This window comes from Molossus molossus, unplaced genomic scaffold (assembly GCF_014108415.1).
Source record: "Molossus molossus isolate mMolMol1 unplaced genomic scaffold, mMolMol1.p scaffold_m16_p_1, whole genome shotgun sequence".
NCBI classification, from domain to species: domain Eukaryota; kingdom Metazoa; phylum Chordata; class Mammalia; order Chiroptera; family Molossidae; genus Molossus; species Molossus molossus.
The window spans coordinates 225,526,436-225,542,669 of NW_023425344.1; the positions used below are offsets into that span (position 1 = coordinate 225,526,436).

The 16,234-nt window shown below is 48.2% G+C and overlaps 1 protein-coding gene across 2 annotated transcripts in view; it reads left to right on the forward strand.

The window, feature by feature from the left end:
- RGS6 (regulator of G protein signaling 6) overlaps positions 1–16,234 on the forward strand; it is a 492,828-nt gene that overhangs the window by 421,427 nt on the left and 55,167 nt on the right. For both annotated transcript variants that reach the window (XM_036258184.1, XM_036258187.1), the window contains exon 13: positions 9,598–9,708. In XM_036258184.1, coding sequence (XP_036114077.1) covers positions 9,598–9,708 — 111 coding nt within the window. The remainder of the gene's footprint in view (positions 1–9,597; positions 9,709–16,234) is intronic.

Genomic DNA, 16,234 nt, shown 5'->3' on the forward strand with positions numbered 1-16,234 from the left:
AGAGCCTGCCTACTGCCTAAGGCTGGCCCTGTCGTCCACGCTGTCTCCTTAGGCTGCTCCTGTGGCACCATTGTGGTGCCTTGGGGGGCGGGGGGGCCGTGCATGAAGGGGCTGGCCCTTCTGCACAGATATTCTCCAGTCATCTCAGTGTCAGCTATTGTCCCATTGTCCCCATGAATGCCAACATCATGGCAACCAAACTTCATGTCCTAAGCTGCCTTTTATCCCTGGAAACAGTACAAAAGCCAGTCTGAGATATTAACTAGTTTTTGCTTCAGGTGATACGGTCCCTGTACACACACCTGAATTCTCCAGATAAATGACACTGAACACCCTAAGCTTTTTATTTTAACTATTTAAAATGAGAATCTGGCCCTGGCCGGTTTGGCTCAACGGTTAGAGCGTCGGCCTGCGGTCCTGAGAGACCCGGGTTCGGTTCCCGCTAGGGGCACGTACCTCGGTTGCAGTTTGTCCCCGGCCCTGGTCGGTTGTGCGGGTGGCAGCCACTCGATGTGTCCCTTTCACATCGATGTTTCTCTCTCTCTCTCTCTGTTCCTCTCTCTCCCTCCCACTCTACCTGAACAAAAAATGGAAAAATGTCCTCGGGTGAGGATAAAAAATAAAATAAAATAAAATGAGAATCTGTCTTCAATATAGTTCATGCGCTTGTCTTCTGAAAGAAAGGACACACATTTCAGTTACTTCTTCTGGATGACTTGGGGTCCGTGCTCTTACACTGTATCTTAAAACTTTGTCAGTGGTCAGAGTCTGATCAAGTGCCACCAGCTGCTTCTCTTTCCCTAAATGGCCCCAGGACATCATGTTCTTTGAGTCTGTTCCTGCTTTTTAGTTTTTGGTTTGTTTTCTTATTCCTGTCAACATATTTGTCTCCAGTAGCCCTTTCTCCTCCCCAATCCGTGGCAGATCACATGTATCGGTTAGCTATTGCCTCGTAACAAAAGACCTCAAAACCGTAGTGGCTTCAAACAGCAGGCAACTCTGCGGCTCGTGTGTGCGCGCGCACCAGCTACCTCTGTCGCCTCCCCCTGGTGTCTGTGCACTGAGCAGGCAGCTCTGTGATCTGGGCTGGGCTCTCTCATGTGTTTGGCTTCAGCTGGTTTAGAATGACCTCATCTGGGACAGCTGGGCTCTCCTCGCATGGTCTCTCATCCTCCAGCAGGCTAGTTTGACCTTCTTCACATGGGGTAGCAGGGTTCCAAGAGAGAGAGCAGAGGCTTGTCCAGCCTCCTGAGGCTTGGAACTGGCTCTCAGTCACTTCTGCTGCATTTTATTGGCTTAAGCAAGTCACAGCCCAGACCAGATTCAAGGGCTAGGGAAACAGACTTCATTTTTTTTACATTGATCTGCCACACTAGGAAAATCCAATAACCAAGTTCCTTAGCCTTGATCCTAACGCACAAGTCTTCTCTGAGAGGTGCGCTCTTCCTAATTACAGGCAGTGAGCCTTGAGGCATAGAGTTTATTTCATTGTAGAAAGAGGCCCTTTTGGTCACTTACCTCACCTGTGTTCTCTCAACAGTTGAAGTTGCCAAATAAAAGGTCTTCCTTTTCTTTGTGAGGGTCCTCAAGGACCCCTTCTTATATTCCCCGAAGCCCTACGGCACTTGACAAGCCAGCTTTGAGAAAGTAAAAGTCTACGTTTTCGTTCCAAATGTTCTGGAAAGTCTCTGTGTTTTCCTGGGTGTCCCCAGAGACTTCCCTCAAGGTCGCTGGGGAATCACACCACGCGGCCACACACGGGACAGATCAAGCCGTGTCCTTGTGCATCTGCTCAGGTGCTCGGCTCGTCCTCACGCTGCGCCGCGGGCCGTGTGTGCGTCACAGCTCACGGCTGAATTGACTTCTTATCATCTTGCCCATCTCGAGATCGCTGCTGTTCCCTCTGCCTCCTGACCCTCTGTGATCATGAAATGTAATTAATAAAATGACATAAGACAGCAAGGGGCTGCATACCCTAAGGGTCTATTAAAAACCTGCTAGGGTGATAGAAATCCGTGAACTTCATGTCTAATGATAGTTTCTCGGGGGGGGGGGGGGGAGCCAAAGAGGTCATTACAACTTTGCTTTTATGTGATTCCAGACACCTCGGAGTCCTTGCTTCTCCTTTCTCCCCGCCCATCTCAGGTGACAGACAAGGAAAGATCAGAGGTAACAGTGTAGCCAGGTGATCGTATTCAGAGCATGGTCTAGAGGGGCCGCTATCCTGGCCAAATTCACCTTCACATCCCTCCACCCATTCTGAGAGTCTCTGTTGATCATATTTTTCTCTGAGTGACCGGCAATTAAGTAGTTCTTTTTTTATATCCCCCTCCTCCCCCACCTTCTACAATGTGGAAAACAAATTATATTAATGAGTTAATGAGAACTAAACATCCTTCTTCCTTTTCTGCAATGCTGCTCTGCTTTCATTTCCCCCCCTACTCGGACCCTCTTCCTGTCCGGCTCCCGTTTATGCAGCATCATTTAGAAATAGCACGTACCCAAGGGGGTGCCGGCATACTCTCCGGTTCACCCCTTTCCACATGCAGTTCCCAGATTCCTTCCCATTTAGAGGCCCTGATTTCCTAAGGAGTGTTTTAGCACTTTTTTTTCCTTTTATTTATTTATTTCTTTTTTTGAGAGAGGAAGGGAGAGGGAGAAAGAGATAGAAACATCAATGAGAGAGAACATTGATTGGCCGCCTCCTGCATGCCCCCCACTGGGGATGGGCCCACAACTTGGGCATGTGCCCTGACTAGGAATCGAACCAGCGACCTCTTGGTGCATGGGTCGATGCTCAACCACTGAGCCACACCGGCCAGACTGTTTTAGCACTTTTTAAATTGTATTTCTAAAGCAGGAATGATGATCACTATCCCATGTTGCTTTGCATCCCATGCCTCAGTTTCCCTTGACTGGTCACTGCAGCCATCCCTCACTGTCTGTTTTCCCTGGAGCCTAACACTGTCTCCCCATCTTCGTCATCACCTGCTCTGTACGTCCAGTTCCATCCATTACTTCCCTCTTGGGATCCTGGGCAGGAAAAAAACCCGCGTTCCCTCTTCAGTGTGTTTCCTTTACTCTCACACTACTACCACGATCAAAACATTTCCGACACCAAGCTATTCCCTGGCACCAGCGGGGTGTCCTAATTTTAACTCAATTCTGACATGATCTGCCGGGAGCGGTGTCAGATCCCACAGGTTAAGGGCTGAGTCCCACGAGGCTGCACCTCCCACCAGATGCCACTGCAAGTGGTAGGCCCCCAGGTTACCCACAACTTCTGTCCAGTTTGGTTATAAATCGGAGGTTCCCACAGCCCCCTCCTTGGGTTCGGTTAGTTTGCTAAAGCGACTCTCAGAGCTTAGGGAAACACTGACTTCTGTTCACCTGTTTATTAAAGGGTATGACAAAGGGTACAGACAAACAGCCGGATGAAGGGATCCACATGGCGAGGTCTGGGAGAGTCCCACGTGTAGGACCTTCTGTCCCTGTGGAGTTGGGTACGTCACCCTCCCAGGACATGGATGTGTTCACCAACCTGGAAGCTCTCTGAACCCCGTACTACTGGGGTGCTATGGAGGCCTCCTCATGTAGGCCTGAGCAATTATTAGCTCCGTTTCCAGCCCTTCTCTGTCCTCAAGAGAACGGGGCATGGAGCGGACAATCCCAAGCGCCCAATCATAACTCGACCTTTCTGGTGGCCAGGCCCCATCCAGGGCTCACCAAGAGTTACCTCATTTGAATGTAAGACACTCCTGTCACCCAGGAAATTCCAGGGGTTCAGGAGCCCTGTGTCAGGGGCTGGGGACAAAGACCAAATATGTCTACTTTCTGTTATCTCACAGGTTTCTTCCCAGGCACCCCTCAGCCCACAGCAGCCAGCATCTCTCCCTCTGACGCACCTGTCACACTTATTTTTGTCACATTCTATACACTATGTAGCAAAATGATGAGTCTTTTTTTTTGTTGTTAAGGGAGAGAGGATAAAATCTACAACCGTGCATAGTTTTTCAAGTGTTTCAACTATTTCCTTCTCCAAGTTTATCAAAGCTACAATGTAATGAGCCATCTCAGTTGGAAAGGTCCTATAAGTAATAGCCCCCATTATATATGTAATGTATATATAGCAACCCCCGGATATAATATATACATGTATAATAACCCATGACTGATTAATGTAGCTAAAAGCCATGACTTCTGTCAGCTTGGCGCTAACATCTTCCTGTGATCCATGACCTCAGTAGGTGCTGAATGATGTCAGCTAAATGACTGACTGGTCACCTCTGACCACCATGTGGCGAAAACTGCAAGGAGCTGGGCAGCAGCCAGCTCCACGCCTCCACCCAAGAACGGTTTCAAAGCGCCCGATGACGTGGGTGGCACATCTGCTAACGGTTGGCACATCAGCATCTTCTAATGACACCTGAAAAGAACACAACCATATACTAATCAGGAGGAGGCAGGGGTAAGGGGACAAGGACGTCAACATTGTTTGATGAGAAATATTGTTCCAAATGGACTCCCTCTGTTTATTTTTTCCGTCTCCTGTATTAATCAGCTTAGGCTGCCATAACACAATACCAGAGACTGGGAGGCATACACAACAGACATTTCTTTTCTCATAGTTCTGGAGGCTGGAAGCCCATGACCCAGGTGCCAGCAGGGCTGGTTTCTAGTGAGGCCTCTCCTCCTGGCTTACAGACGCTGCCTACTCTGCGCGGTCTTCCCTCTGTACACACGGAGGAGAGAGCGCTCCTGTGTCCCTTCCTCTTCTTATGAGGACAGTCCTATCAGATTAGGTCCCCTCTCTTATGACCTCATTTAACCTTACTTACCTCCTTAAAGACCCTGTCTCTAAAAAAAGTCACACTGGGGATTAGGGGCTTCAACAGATGACGTTTGAGGAGACACGGTTCAGTCTGTAACGCCTCCCAGTTCTGGCTCTGAGCCCCCGGCCCCGGCTGTCTGGAGTGCTAACACTCTCTGGAGTGCACGGCTGCTAGGGTGCTGCTGTGTGCCAGGCATTCCACAGAGCCTCTCTGTGCTGCTGTTCCTGGCCGATCTCAAGTCTTTCTGTAGTTACGGATACTGACTTTGGACCCAAGTTGTACCTTGTATCAACCATTGCTACCTCCCCATTGCCTGCCTGCCATTTCATCTCTCTGCGCGTCCTGAGCAGCCCGATCATCTTGTTGTCTGTGCACCTAGGGAAGTCATGTTCTGGGAGCGAGGGAACGTCTCGGCCAGTGCTGCCAGGGCCTCCTCCGTGAACCTGCCTGCACGTTCCCATCACCCTCATCCCTGTTCAACTCTGTTAGTTTGGTCACAAGCGAGAGAACCTGAACGTGAACCTGGTTCAGCTTAAAGGAGCATCTGTCGGCTCACAGAATACAAGGAGGGGTTGCAGAGTCGAGCTCTGGGAAGGGCAGCGATGCCTCTAAGCTCAGGCACAGCCAGATTCTGACTCAGTGGGTCTGCGGCCGGCACGGAGATTCTGCCTTTCTCACAGGCGCCCGGGTGATGCTGTGCTGCTGGTGTGCGGACCACACTTCAGCAGCAATGAGATGGAACTGCTGGCCGGTGTCTTCACATGCTCAGCAGCAAGCTAACTGCCATGCTTGTCCTCTGTGGTTTAGTTGTAGGAAGTGTGCCCTGACTTTCCCATCACGGAGGAAACGTAACACTCAAGTTGGCAGTGCTTGGGGAAAGCCCCCCCCTAAAAATATCCATACCTTTGACCCAGTAATTCCACTTGTGGATGTCAGTTCTAAATAAATAACCCAGGAGATGGGAAATCCAATGTGAACAGTGATGTTCTACTACACCGTTATGTATACTAAAGAAACTAAAAGTCGGTGTCTGGTATAAAGAAAATGATTATAAATTAGAATAAATTCACTCAAGATGATATTGTGGGCATATGTTTCTCTTCTTTCCCTCCCCAAAAGCGACATATCAGTAAATGAATAAAAATGGTATGAACTCAAAGTCAACAAATTATTGAATGAATGGTTTCAGCTAGTCTGTTGAAGATTGAATTCAAATTTTTTTTCTATCCTCACCCGAGGACATTTTTTCATTTTTTGTTCAGATAGAGCGGGAAGGAGAGAGAGAAAGAGAGAGAGAAAAAAACATCGATGTGAAAGGGACACATTGAGTGGTTGCCACCCACACGGGACAAACCACAACCAAGGTACATGCCCTTAGCGGGAACCAAACCCGGGTCTCTCTGGACTGCAGGCCAACACTCTAACCGCTGAGCCAAACCGGCCAGGGCTGGTCTGTTGAAGATTGAAAGTCTAAGGAATGGGGGAGCAGAACCTCAGGCCTCTCCCGCTATTTGTAATGTTTTACTTTTTAAATTGGGTGATGAGTTCAAAGGTGATAGTCTTATCTTTTGTAAACCTTCTTATACATTAACTTTTATACCTTTTTGTGTGCCTGTAATATTTTTAAATTTAATTTCAAAAACAGATGGGGACAGAGCGAAGGCCTCTATAACCTGCGTGTAGGGGTGTGAGTGTTATCACGAAGTGGGCCAGTTCGCCCAACAGAATGTGCCTCCGCTCTTAAGGCACCAGGGACAGTGCGGGCCAGAATAAGGCGGGAGGCCAACCCCCTCAGGAGGGGAAGTCGTCTCCGGAGCCTGTGGACTGCTAGCTCCCGCCCCACTGAAAGACCGTCTCTCCCCAGTAACTACCCCCATGGGCAGTTTCTTCTCCTTGGAGCTCCAGTGGAAAGATGCGCAAGCTGCCCGGTGACCCGACGCTGCAGCCCGCGGCCGGCAGGTCCTGCCCACGCACACTCAGCCTCCACGCAGGTCTTCGTGCCTCTCGCTTAAGCACAAATGGGCGTCCAGAGGTTTTCCAGACGCTCAAGAAAAACCTCACCGTGAGGGAGTGACATCAAAACAAACAAACAAAAAAGGACTTGGAGGAACTAAAAGCTATTCGAGAAACAGAAGAAACTGATAATAAAAACATGGAATAAATATGTTTATTTATATTTATTTATTTATTTATTTTATTAGTATTATTATTTTTGGTATGTGCCACTAGTGGGAACCGAACCCTGGGACTCTCTGGTCCACAGGCCAACGCTCCAACTGCTGAGCCAAACCGGCCAGGGCTGAACATGTTTATTAATATGTCTTATTAGCCCTGGCCGGTTTGGGCAGCAGTTAGAGTGTCCGCCTGCGGTCTGGAGAGACCCGGGTTCGGTTCCCGCTAAGGGCATGTACCTCGGTTGCAGTTTGTCCCCGGCCCTGGTTGGTCGTGCAGGTGGCCACTCAATGTGTCCCTTTCACATCGATGTTTCCCTCTCTCTCCCTCTCACTCTATCTGTACGAAAAATGTCCTCGGGTGAGGATAAAAAAAATAAAATAAAAATAAAAAAAATATGTCTTATTAATAAACATATTACATAAAACAAGAACTAGATACTGTGATAAACAAGAGTGAATTCTGGAAACTTAAGAAAATGATAGCTCAAATTAAAATAAACAAAAAGAAAGGTTGAAAGAACTGTCCCCAGAAAAGACAAAAGGATAAAAAATGGCAGGGAAAATTTAGGAGAATTAGATTATCAGTCAATTCAAAATGTCTAATATTTTTTTTTGGCATTTTTTTTTATTAATTAGAGAGAGAGGCAGGGAGAGGGAGAGAGAGATAAAGACATCGATGAGAGAGAACATCAACTGGCCGCCTCCTGCATGCCCCCCACTGGAGATTGGGCCCACAACCCAGGCATGTGCCCTGACCAGAAATCAAACCAGCAACCTCTTGGTGCATGGGTCAATGCTCAACCACTGAGCCACACCAGCTGGGCAAGATGTCTAATATTTAACTAAAAAGAATAGAAAGAAAAAATGAGTGGTACGACATTAGCAAAGAAATACTATTTATAGGAAATATATTGCACATTGTACCCAGCACAGTGAACACAAACAAGCAAGGGCCATGGTGACATTTCAACGCACTGTAGCAATAAGAAAAGATCCTAACTTCCCAGAGAAAAAAGAAACTGTTTAGAATCAAAATGGATCCAGACTTCTCAATAGTAACACTGAATGCAAAAAAAGAAAAAGAAAAAAAAGTAGACCAATGCCCTCAAAATTCTGAAAGAAAATTATTTTTAACTGTGGGTTTCATATCCAGTGCTATCAGCCAAGTATAAAGGTAAAGTAAAAACATTCTCAGGAAGCTATTAAAGAATGTGCTTCCGCCCTGGCCAGTTTGGCTCAGCGGTTAGAGCATCGGCCTGTGGTCCAGAGAGACCCGGGTTCCGTTCCCGCTAAGGGCACGTACCTTGGTTGCAGTTTGTCCCCGGCCCTGGTTGGGTCGTGCAGGTGGCAGCCACTCCATGTGTCCCTTTCACGTCGATGTTTCTCTCTCTCTCCCTTCCTCTCTCTCCCTCCCGCTCTGTCTGAATAAAAAATGGAAAAATGTCCTCAAGTGAGGATTAAAAAAAAAAAGAATGTGCTTCCATACATCCAGGGAGTGAAACCAATAGACAGTAGACAGACAACTTCAGTAGACAGAAGGAAGCAACTTCAGCACGACAGTGGAGGAGGTCCCAGGACGATGAGTTTGCATCCAGCCTATGGAGCAAACAGTCCAGGTTGGAGCAGAGGACCCAAGACACTGGGGCCTGGGAGACAACTGGTTGACTAGCTGATGTGTCAACAATGTGAAAAAATTATTGCTAGATGTTTTACAGATTTGTAAGAACACTTGAAAAAAACTAATATGCAATTTAGTTCAACAGCAGACACTTTCTATCTAGTTCAGTAATGTGAACACTGGTTATTGATTTAACAAACATTGTGATGTAAGTCTATTTGGAGGATCACGGGAGTAAATGGGGTGGGGAGCTGGGGACTGGTGAGTGGAAGCTTAAGTCCTCCTCCAAAATTGATAATCAAGAACAGCTACAAAAACATAAAATTTAGAAATATACAGGTAAAGGGTAGAAAGTGGATAGGAGGAAGTACAAACATCACTATTGCTTTTTTTGTGCATGAAATCATTTAGTACTTTTTGTTGTTTGAATGGTCCCATGCATTTTGATAAAGTTTTCTTTACAAAGATTACGTGGCTATTTAAATTATAAGTAGAAAAACTGAGTTGCTTTTTGGAAAAATGCTTATACTATATTAACTCCTGTGGTCTGCCAGGATTTGAAAGTCTTTGCAGTAAGAAAGTCCAGCTGGGAATGCGGGGCTGGCGGCGGGAGGAGCTGGCATTCTGAGTGTCAGGGTGTCAGAGCTGCCGCCTGTGTCAGACTGCAATCCCAAGCCGGTTTGGACCCGTGTATCCGTGAGGCTAGCGTAACCAGGGAGGGAAACGAAACAGTAAGTGGGGAAAAGATACACTGTTCACCTGTACCCTAGGACTGCAGTGATGCAGATGTTAAGTTCAAATGCGAAGGGCACACAGGCAGGTGAAAACAGTTCAATTTGCCAAAAGTGGGGGTGGGGGTCATTTTCCCCCTTGAATCTAGATGTGTATTAAGACCAATACAATGTGGTGTAAAACGGAATAGAAGTGTTCACAGGAAATCAATGGCGTCCTCTGCTCTGCTTCCCTCCTGCAGCTTAATTGCCTACACGGAACAGTATGTGGAATACGACCCTTTGATAACACCAGCCGAGCCGTCCAACCCCTGGATCAGTGACGACATCGCTTTATGGGACATAGAGATGAGGTAAGATAATAATAATAATAATAATAATAATAATAATAATAATAAAATGTTAATGTTTGAGAGTGGGAGAGGTGTGGGGAAAATGTATGAGGCTGTGGAATTATATCACCCCCATGTTAATGTGACTTTATCAGCTGAACAGAAGCCCTCGGGTAACCTCCACTGAGTTCTGCTTACTCGCGGTTTCTACATCCTTGTAGTGTGGTTTGGACGTGGATCCTTTGTGCCTTCTCTCTGACCCCTCCCTGACCCTCTGCATGTCACGATTACAGGGACAGCCCCTCACACTTCCTAGCTCTGATTGCCAGAGAAAAAAGAATCTGTCGGCCAATTTGCTGTAACACATTTGTTAGACAGCAGCCACAATAATCATGCAGTGAGTGCTGTACATGGAATCCCACAAGAAGTAACATGATTATTCTCACCGTTGACCAGATGAGGAAATGAAGGCACAGAGGAGTTCATGAACTTGCTCAAGGTCACACAGCACGCAGGTGGCAGAGTTAGGATTGGGGCCCAGGCCGAGGGCTCCTGAGCGGTGGTTGTCATCCCTGCCCCTCTGAGTACCAAACGGGGTGACGCCATCACGGCTTCTCCATCGGGAGAGGTGCATTGTTTGTCAATAGCTGAGGAGCCGAAGCCCAGAGGGACTCGGGCCACGTTCACATTGCAGAGGGCGAGGCTCGGGCACAGCTGGTGGGTGTACCTGGGTGCCCTCTGCCCGTCCCTCGTGTCTTTATGTCCCCCTCATTCGCTTTCACTCTCTCTCTTTTTCTGAATTCTTTCCTTGAAATGAAAAACCTTATAAAATGTACTAAAAGTCATAGGTGCTTATTATAAAAAGATTAAACTAGTCAGACATACATAATGAAGAAAATCTCTCCTCCTCCAACCCAATGTCATTGTCTAGAAAGAATTTTTCATGGTCTAACGCCGTGGTTCCCACACTGCACCAGGGTACCCTGGGCCACCGCAGGCCCTCACAGGGCTCCCACAGGGCCATGTGATCTCTGAGGGAAGCGCAGGGCTGCTGCGTTAACTACTAGTTATGGTCGTTCACCGTTTTCAACATTAGGTCACGTTCCATGTCTTATCTTTGCAAATCTGGGTTGTCAGAGCGGTTGGCTGTGATAAAAAACAAGTCCGGCCCTGGCCAGTTTGGCTCAGTGGTTAGAGCATCGGCCTGCAGACCAGAGAGTCCCGGGTTCGGTTCTTGCTAAGGGCACGTGCCTCAGTTGCAGTGTGTCCCCGGCCCCGGTTGGGGTTGTGTGGGTGGCAACCACTCCTTGTGTCTCTCTCACACTGATGTTTCTCTCTCACTCTCCCTTCCTCTCTCCTTCCCGCTCTATCTGAAGATAAATGCAAAAATGTCCTCGGGTGAGGACAAAAAAAATTTTAAAAAAAGCAAGACCCATATAAAAATCGGCAGGGCCCAGGAAATGAGGGTGGCAGGGTCCAATCTGAGTCCAAAGTTTGAGAAGATGCCCAGGGCTCCTCAGCGCACACGCCTTTATTTAAAAGGAAGCAAACACTCATTGTTCCTTCCATTTTCCATACTTCCCATAGCTACTAAGTCGTTAGAACATAAATACATATTAAGTTCTTTGGACCTGACTTTCTAATAAACAAACATGCCCTAGGTCATCCCTTCTAATCTCATCCAAGAACTTAAATCTCTTTTCTTTTAACTTGGGATTTTTTTTTTCTTTCATTTTTTTAAATCACTGCTACTCTTTTCTCCATTCAATCCTCTCTTCTCGGGAAGTCCTTTTGTGGGACTCCTGGGCCTATGGGATGGAGCGACTGTATCTCTTATCTTTCCTCCATTATCTTTTTTATAAATATATATTTAAGGATACAATTCCTTGTATTACTCTTCAGAGTCTCCAGTTTTGTTTTCAGTGATGTCCATTCTGTGATTTTATATTTTAATGAGTTTTTCTTTTCCTACGAAGTGTTGGGAGGGGTAGTGATGATCATGCTTTTTATTTCTGGAAATTCTTAATATTTCTTGGACTCCTTTCTCTTAGAAGCCTGCTCCGTTCTACTGATGTTTACCCGCTTGAGTCCCCTGAGGGAGGGGGACAGGTTTTCTCACATTTCTGAGTGTCTGCAGCTCAGCCTGTTTCGCAGGGGCGGTTGATCAGAGAGGTGCTGTTTCTAGCCCTTGTTCCGTCACCCCACTCACCGTTCAGAGCAGATCGGTCTGTTCCCGTGCCCGGCAGTCTGGGGGACTGTGGGGTTTCATAAATGAAGCACTTAGCTTTCAACTCTGGCCATAAATTAGAGTCACCTAGACCATTTGTTATTGGTTTTTTTATTTATTTATTTTTTTATCCTCACCCGAGGATATTTTTCCTTTTTTTTTTTTTGTACAGATAGAATGGGAGGGAGAGAGAGAGAGAAACATCGACGTGAAGGGACATACATCGAGTGGCTGCCACCCGCACGACCAACCAGGACCAGGGACAAACTGCAACCGAAGTACGTGCCCTTAGCGGGAACCGAACCCGGGTCTCTCCGGACCGCAGGCAGATGCTCTAACCGCTGAGCCAAACTGGCCAGGGCGTTATTGGTTTTTTTAAATACCAGTGCCACCCGACTGGTACGGCTCAGTGGTTGAGCATCAACCCATGCACCAAGAGGTCGCTGGTTCGATCCCCGGTCAGGGCACATGCCCAGATTATGGGCCTGTTCCCCAGTGGGGGACATGCAGGAGGCAGCCAATCGATGTTCTCTCTCATTGATGTTTCTATCTCTCTCTCCCTCTCACTTCCTCTCTCTCTAAAATCAATAAAGAAAGAAAAAGTTTAAAAATAATAATAAATACCAATGCCTAGTTCCCTTCCCAGACCAATTAATCAGGAATTTCTGGAAGTGAGGCATTGGTGTTTTTTTTCACATCTCCCCAAGTTCTTCCAGTACAGCCCTGGTTTGGATGGATCATGTCAGTAGCTGGTGAGGGCTCCTCAGCTATGGTGTGGGTCACTGGTTCTCAAAACACAGAGTGTCAGAACCACCTAGGATGCTCATTAAAAATACAGATGCCGCGCTGGCCGGTTTGGCTCAGCGGTTAGAGCATTGGCCTGCGGTCCAGAGAGACCCGGTTTCGGTTCCCGCTAAGGGCACGTACCTCGGTTGCAGTTTGTCCCCGGCCCTGGTTGGGTTGTGCAGGAGGCAGCCACCCGATGTGTCCCTTTCACCTCTCTCTCTCTCTCTCTCTCTCTCTCTCTCTTTCTCCCCCTTCCACTCTGTCTACACAAGAAGTAGAAAAATGTCCTCGGGTAAGGATAAAAAAAATTAAATAAAAATTTAAAAAATACAGATGCCCGGGGCTGGTTCTGGGGATCTGTTTCCAGCGAGCATTCCAGACAGTTTGGAGGCACCACCTACTTAGAAAGTCCCTGTGTGGTTCACAGACACCCCCAGGCTCCTCTGCAGTTCAGGTGGCAGCAGGGCTTCACCTGGGTCTGTCGGTGGGAGGGCACAGGTCAGCTGGCGAGGTTCCTCTCCGGGTCCTGGCTGTGTGGTCCAAGGACGGACAGAAAGACGGGGTCCCCTCTCAGAGTGGGACTGGCGGCTGTGAGGGCCCCTGGGTGTCAAGCCCCACCTTCCCTTAGTGACGTCCCTGCAGCCAGACAGATGCTCTGCTCTCAGGCCCGGATGGGGTTTCTGAAGCCCTCCAGTTTCCTCTGCACAGTGCCCCCCAGCAAGCCCTCTTCTTCCTTCTGCCGGGGGTTCTCAGGGGGACCCGGTCAGCTCAGCAGAGCCAGTGAGAAGTAGGGAAAGCCGGCATGTCTTTAGAAGTTGCCGAGATCCTTTTCCCTCTATGCTCGCTGTTCCGCTCCTCGGTCACAGAGGCACTGCCCCGGTTTTACTGCCCAGACCAGAGGCTGCCGGAAACATTCCTCTGCTCAGGAGGCCCTCTCTGCCGAGTGGAGACCGGGCCTCGCTGCTGAGTTTCTCCCCGTGCCCCTGTCCAGTGCCCACCAACAGCCTCTTCCTGCAGTCCTGCTGCTCAGGCCTGGGGTTTGCCCAGGCTTCTGCTGGGGACACCCGGCTCTTACTTCTAGAAGGACCCACTGAAATCATAGGCGACTCTCAGTCAGACGTCACCAGTGCAGTCCACCTGCTTCCTGCCTCCTGGAACTTCTCAGTTTGTCATCTGCTAAAGGGAAATGTCTTTACCTCTGCATACTATGTTGGTGCTTTCTTCTTGCTTTGTTGCTGCTGTTGTTGCTGTTGCTGTTGTTGCTGTTGCTGTTGTTGCTGTTGCTGCTGTTGCTGCTGTTGTTGCTGTTGCTGCTGTTGCTGTTGCTGTTGCTGCTGTTGCTGTTGTTGCTGCTACTGTTGCTGCTGCTGTTGCTGTTTCTGTTGCTGTTGCTGCTGCTGCTGTTGCTGCTGCTGTTGCTGCTGTTGTTGTTGCTGTTGTTGCTGTTGCTTCTGTTGCTGCTGTTGCTGTTGTTGCTGCTGCTGTTGCTGCTGCTGTTGCTGTTGCTGTTGTTGCTGTTGTTGCTGTTGCTGTTGCTGTTGCTGTTGTTGCTGTTGCTGCTGCTGCTGTTGCTGCTGCTGTTGTTGCTGTTGCTGCTGCTGTTGCTGTTGCTGTTGTTGCTGTTGCTGTTGCTGTTGCTGTTGCTGTTGCTGTTGCTGTTGCTGTTGCTGTTGCTGTTGCTGTTGCTGTTGCTGCTGCTGCTGTTGCTGTTGCTGTTGTTGCTGTTGCTGTTGCTGTCGTTGTTGTTGTATTCCACTAAACACCAGACTCTGGCCAGTTCCGTTCTTGGGCCTCTCTCCTGTCCTCAGGTGGCTGGCTCCCCCCTCATTCAGTCCCACTCCCCACTGGTGTCCCTTCCTCAGAAAGGTCTTCTGTGACCGCTCGGTCCACAGTCGCACCCCCTCCGCCCAGTCATTCTACGTCACATCTTCCGCTGCTTCTCTTTCTAAATAGGACTTAAATTATTTTAGCATCTAGACCCAGGTCCGGCGCACAGTAGGCACTCAAAAACTAAAGGTTGAATGGAGGGGAGACGGAGAAGAGACTATCTCTTTGGTCACTGTGTTGGTATTTGGGAAAGGAGGCGAGGTAAGTACTTGAACTTAGTTCTCCCCGATAACGCTGGGGTTTCCTTCTCTCTTGAAAGTCGACAAGGAAGCAGGTGATGGTTTGGGGAAATGACGGCCACCTGACCTGTTGGCTTATTCCAGCCTGTGAGCACTTTGCCCCAGGCGGGTACTCCCTGCGCTACAGTAGTGCTCTGGCTCTTCTCTTGTGGTCGGCTTCTACTCGAATGCGGATGCCTGACCTGCCCCTCCAGTGTTCTGTCTGCCTTCAAGCAGAATCTAGTTCTTTAGCCACATGTGCACAGGAAGAGAAGCCGTAGTGGCCCGATTCTTCTCCCAGCCAGACGTTCTCGCCCCGCGAATGCTGCCAGGGGCTAGGAGCCTGTCTTTGGCGGAGCAGAGCTGCGGGTCATGTCAAGATCCCACTTCAACATAGAGAGGGTCCCCGTCCAGGAAACAAAGGCTAGAGACGACCCACAAAATAGCCGTTTTTTCTTAGTTTCGGTTGAATGCAACAAATCTATTTTGAGAGCCTACTACGTGCATGTTCTGAGTTGGTGGGTCGGCGGACATGAGAGGCGGGCTCCTGTGGAGTGCCACCTGTCTCTGCCATGTGTTGGTTTGGGTTGCCCAGTGGGAGTCAGGAATTTGGTGAGATCAGTGGACACAGAGGACAAATGAGGGTTATAAAAAGACATCCAGGTAGCAATTAGAAAATGCTATCAGGAAAAGGACCCAGCACCCACATCACCACACATTTTCTTGCTGATTTCCTCAGTGTTGAGCTCGCTGTGTGGAACGCACTGTGGCGAATACAAAGGCCCTCAGAGGGCTCACACGGCAGCCGGAGAAACGATGACGTGAACCCTTAAAAAGCTAAGTGATGATGCAAAACTGTAATAAAAACATGGCATAAGGAAGCATTTCTACACGATGGATGGACATAAAAGGGGCTGTGAGTTCCGGCGATTATTTGTTTCAGTTGGGCCAATGGCAAGTCACCGTACCAGTCACCTGGGGAATGAATGTCCAGAGATATTTTCATTTTCAGAATTATTTTATAACCACAGAGACCATTCAGTAGTAGCAACATGTTCAAATGTGATCTTGAACCTTAAGAGATGATGTTTGAAAATAACTCGAGTAATGCCGGCAACACACAGGTAAAGAAGTTTTATCCATAAAGCTTTTAATGGAATAGAGTCCACTGGCCAGATAAACAAGAAACAAAGGAGCAGAGGTGCAGCATCCAGGTACAGAGAAAGGACTGATTGAGAGGGACCCCGGATGTCCTAGGTTGAATAGTGTCACCCAACATTTCATGTCCTTCCCAGAACCTCCAAATGTGACTGTATTTGAAAGTAGGGCTGCTGCCGATGCAGTCAGTTAAGATGAAGTCACACTGGAATATGACTTCAATATGACTGGTGTCTTTCTAAGAAGAGAACACAGAGACACAGACACACAG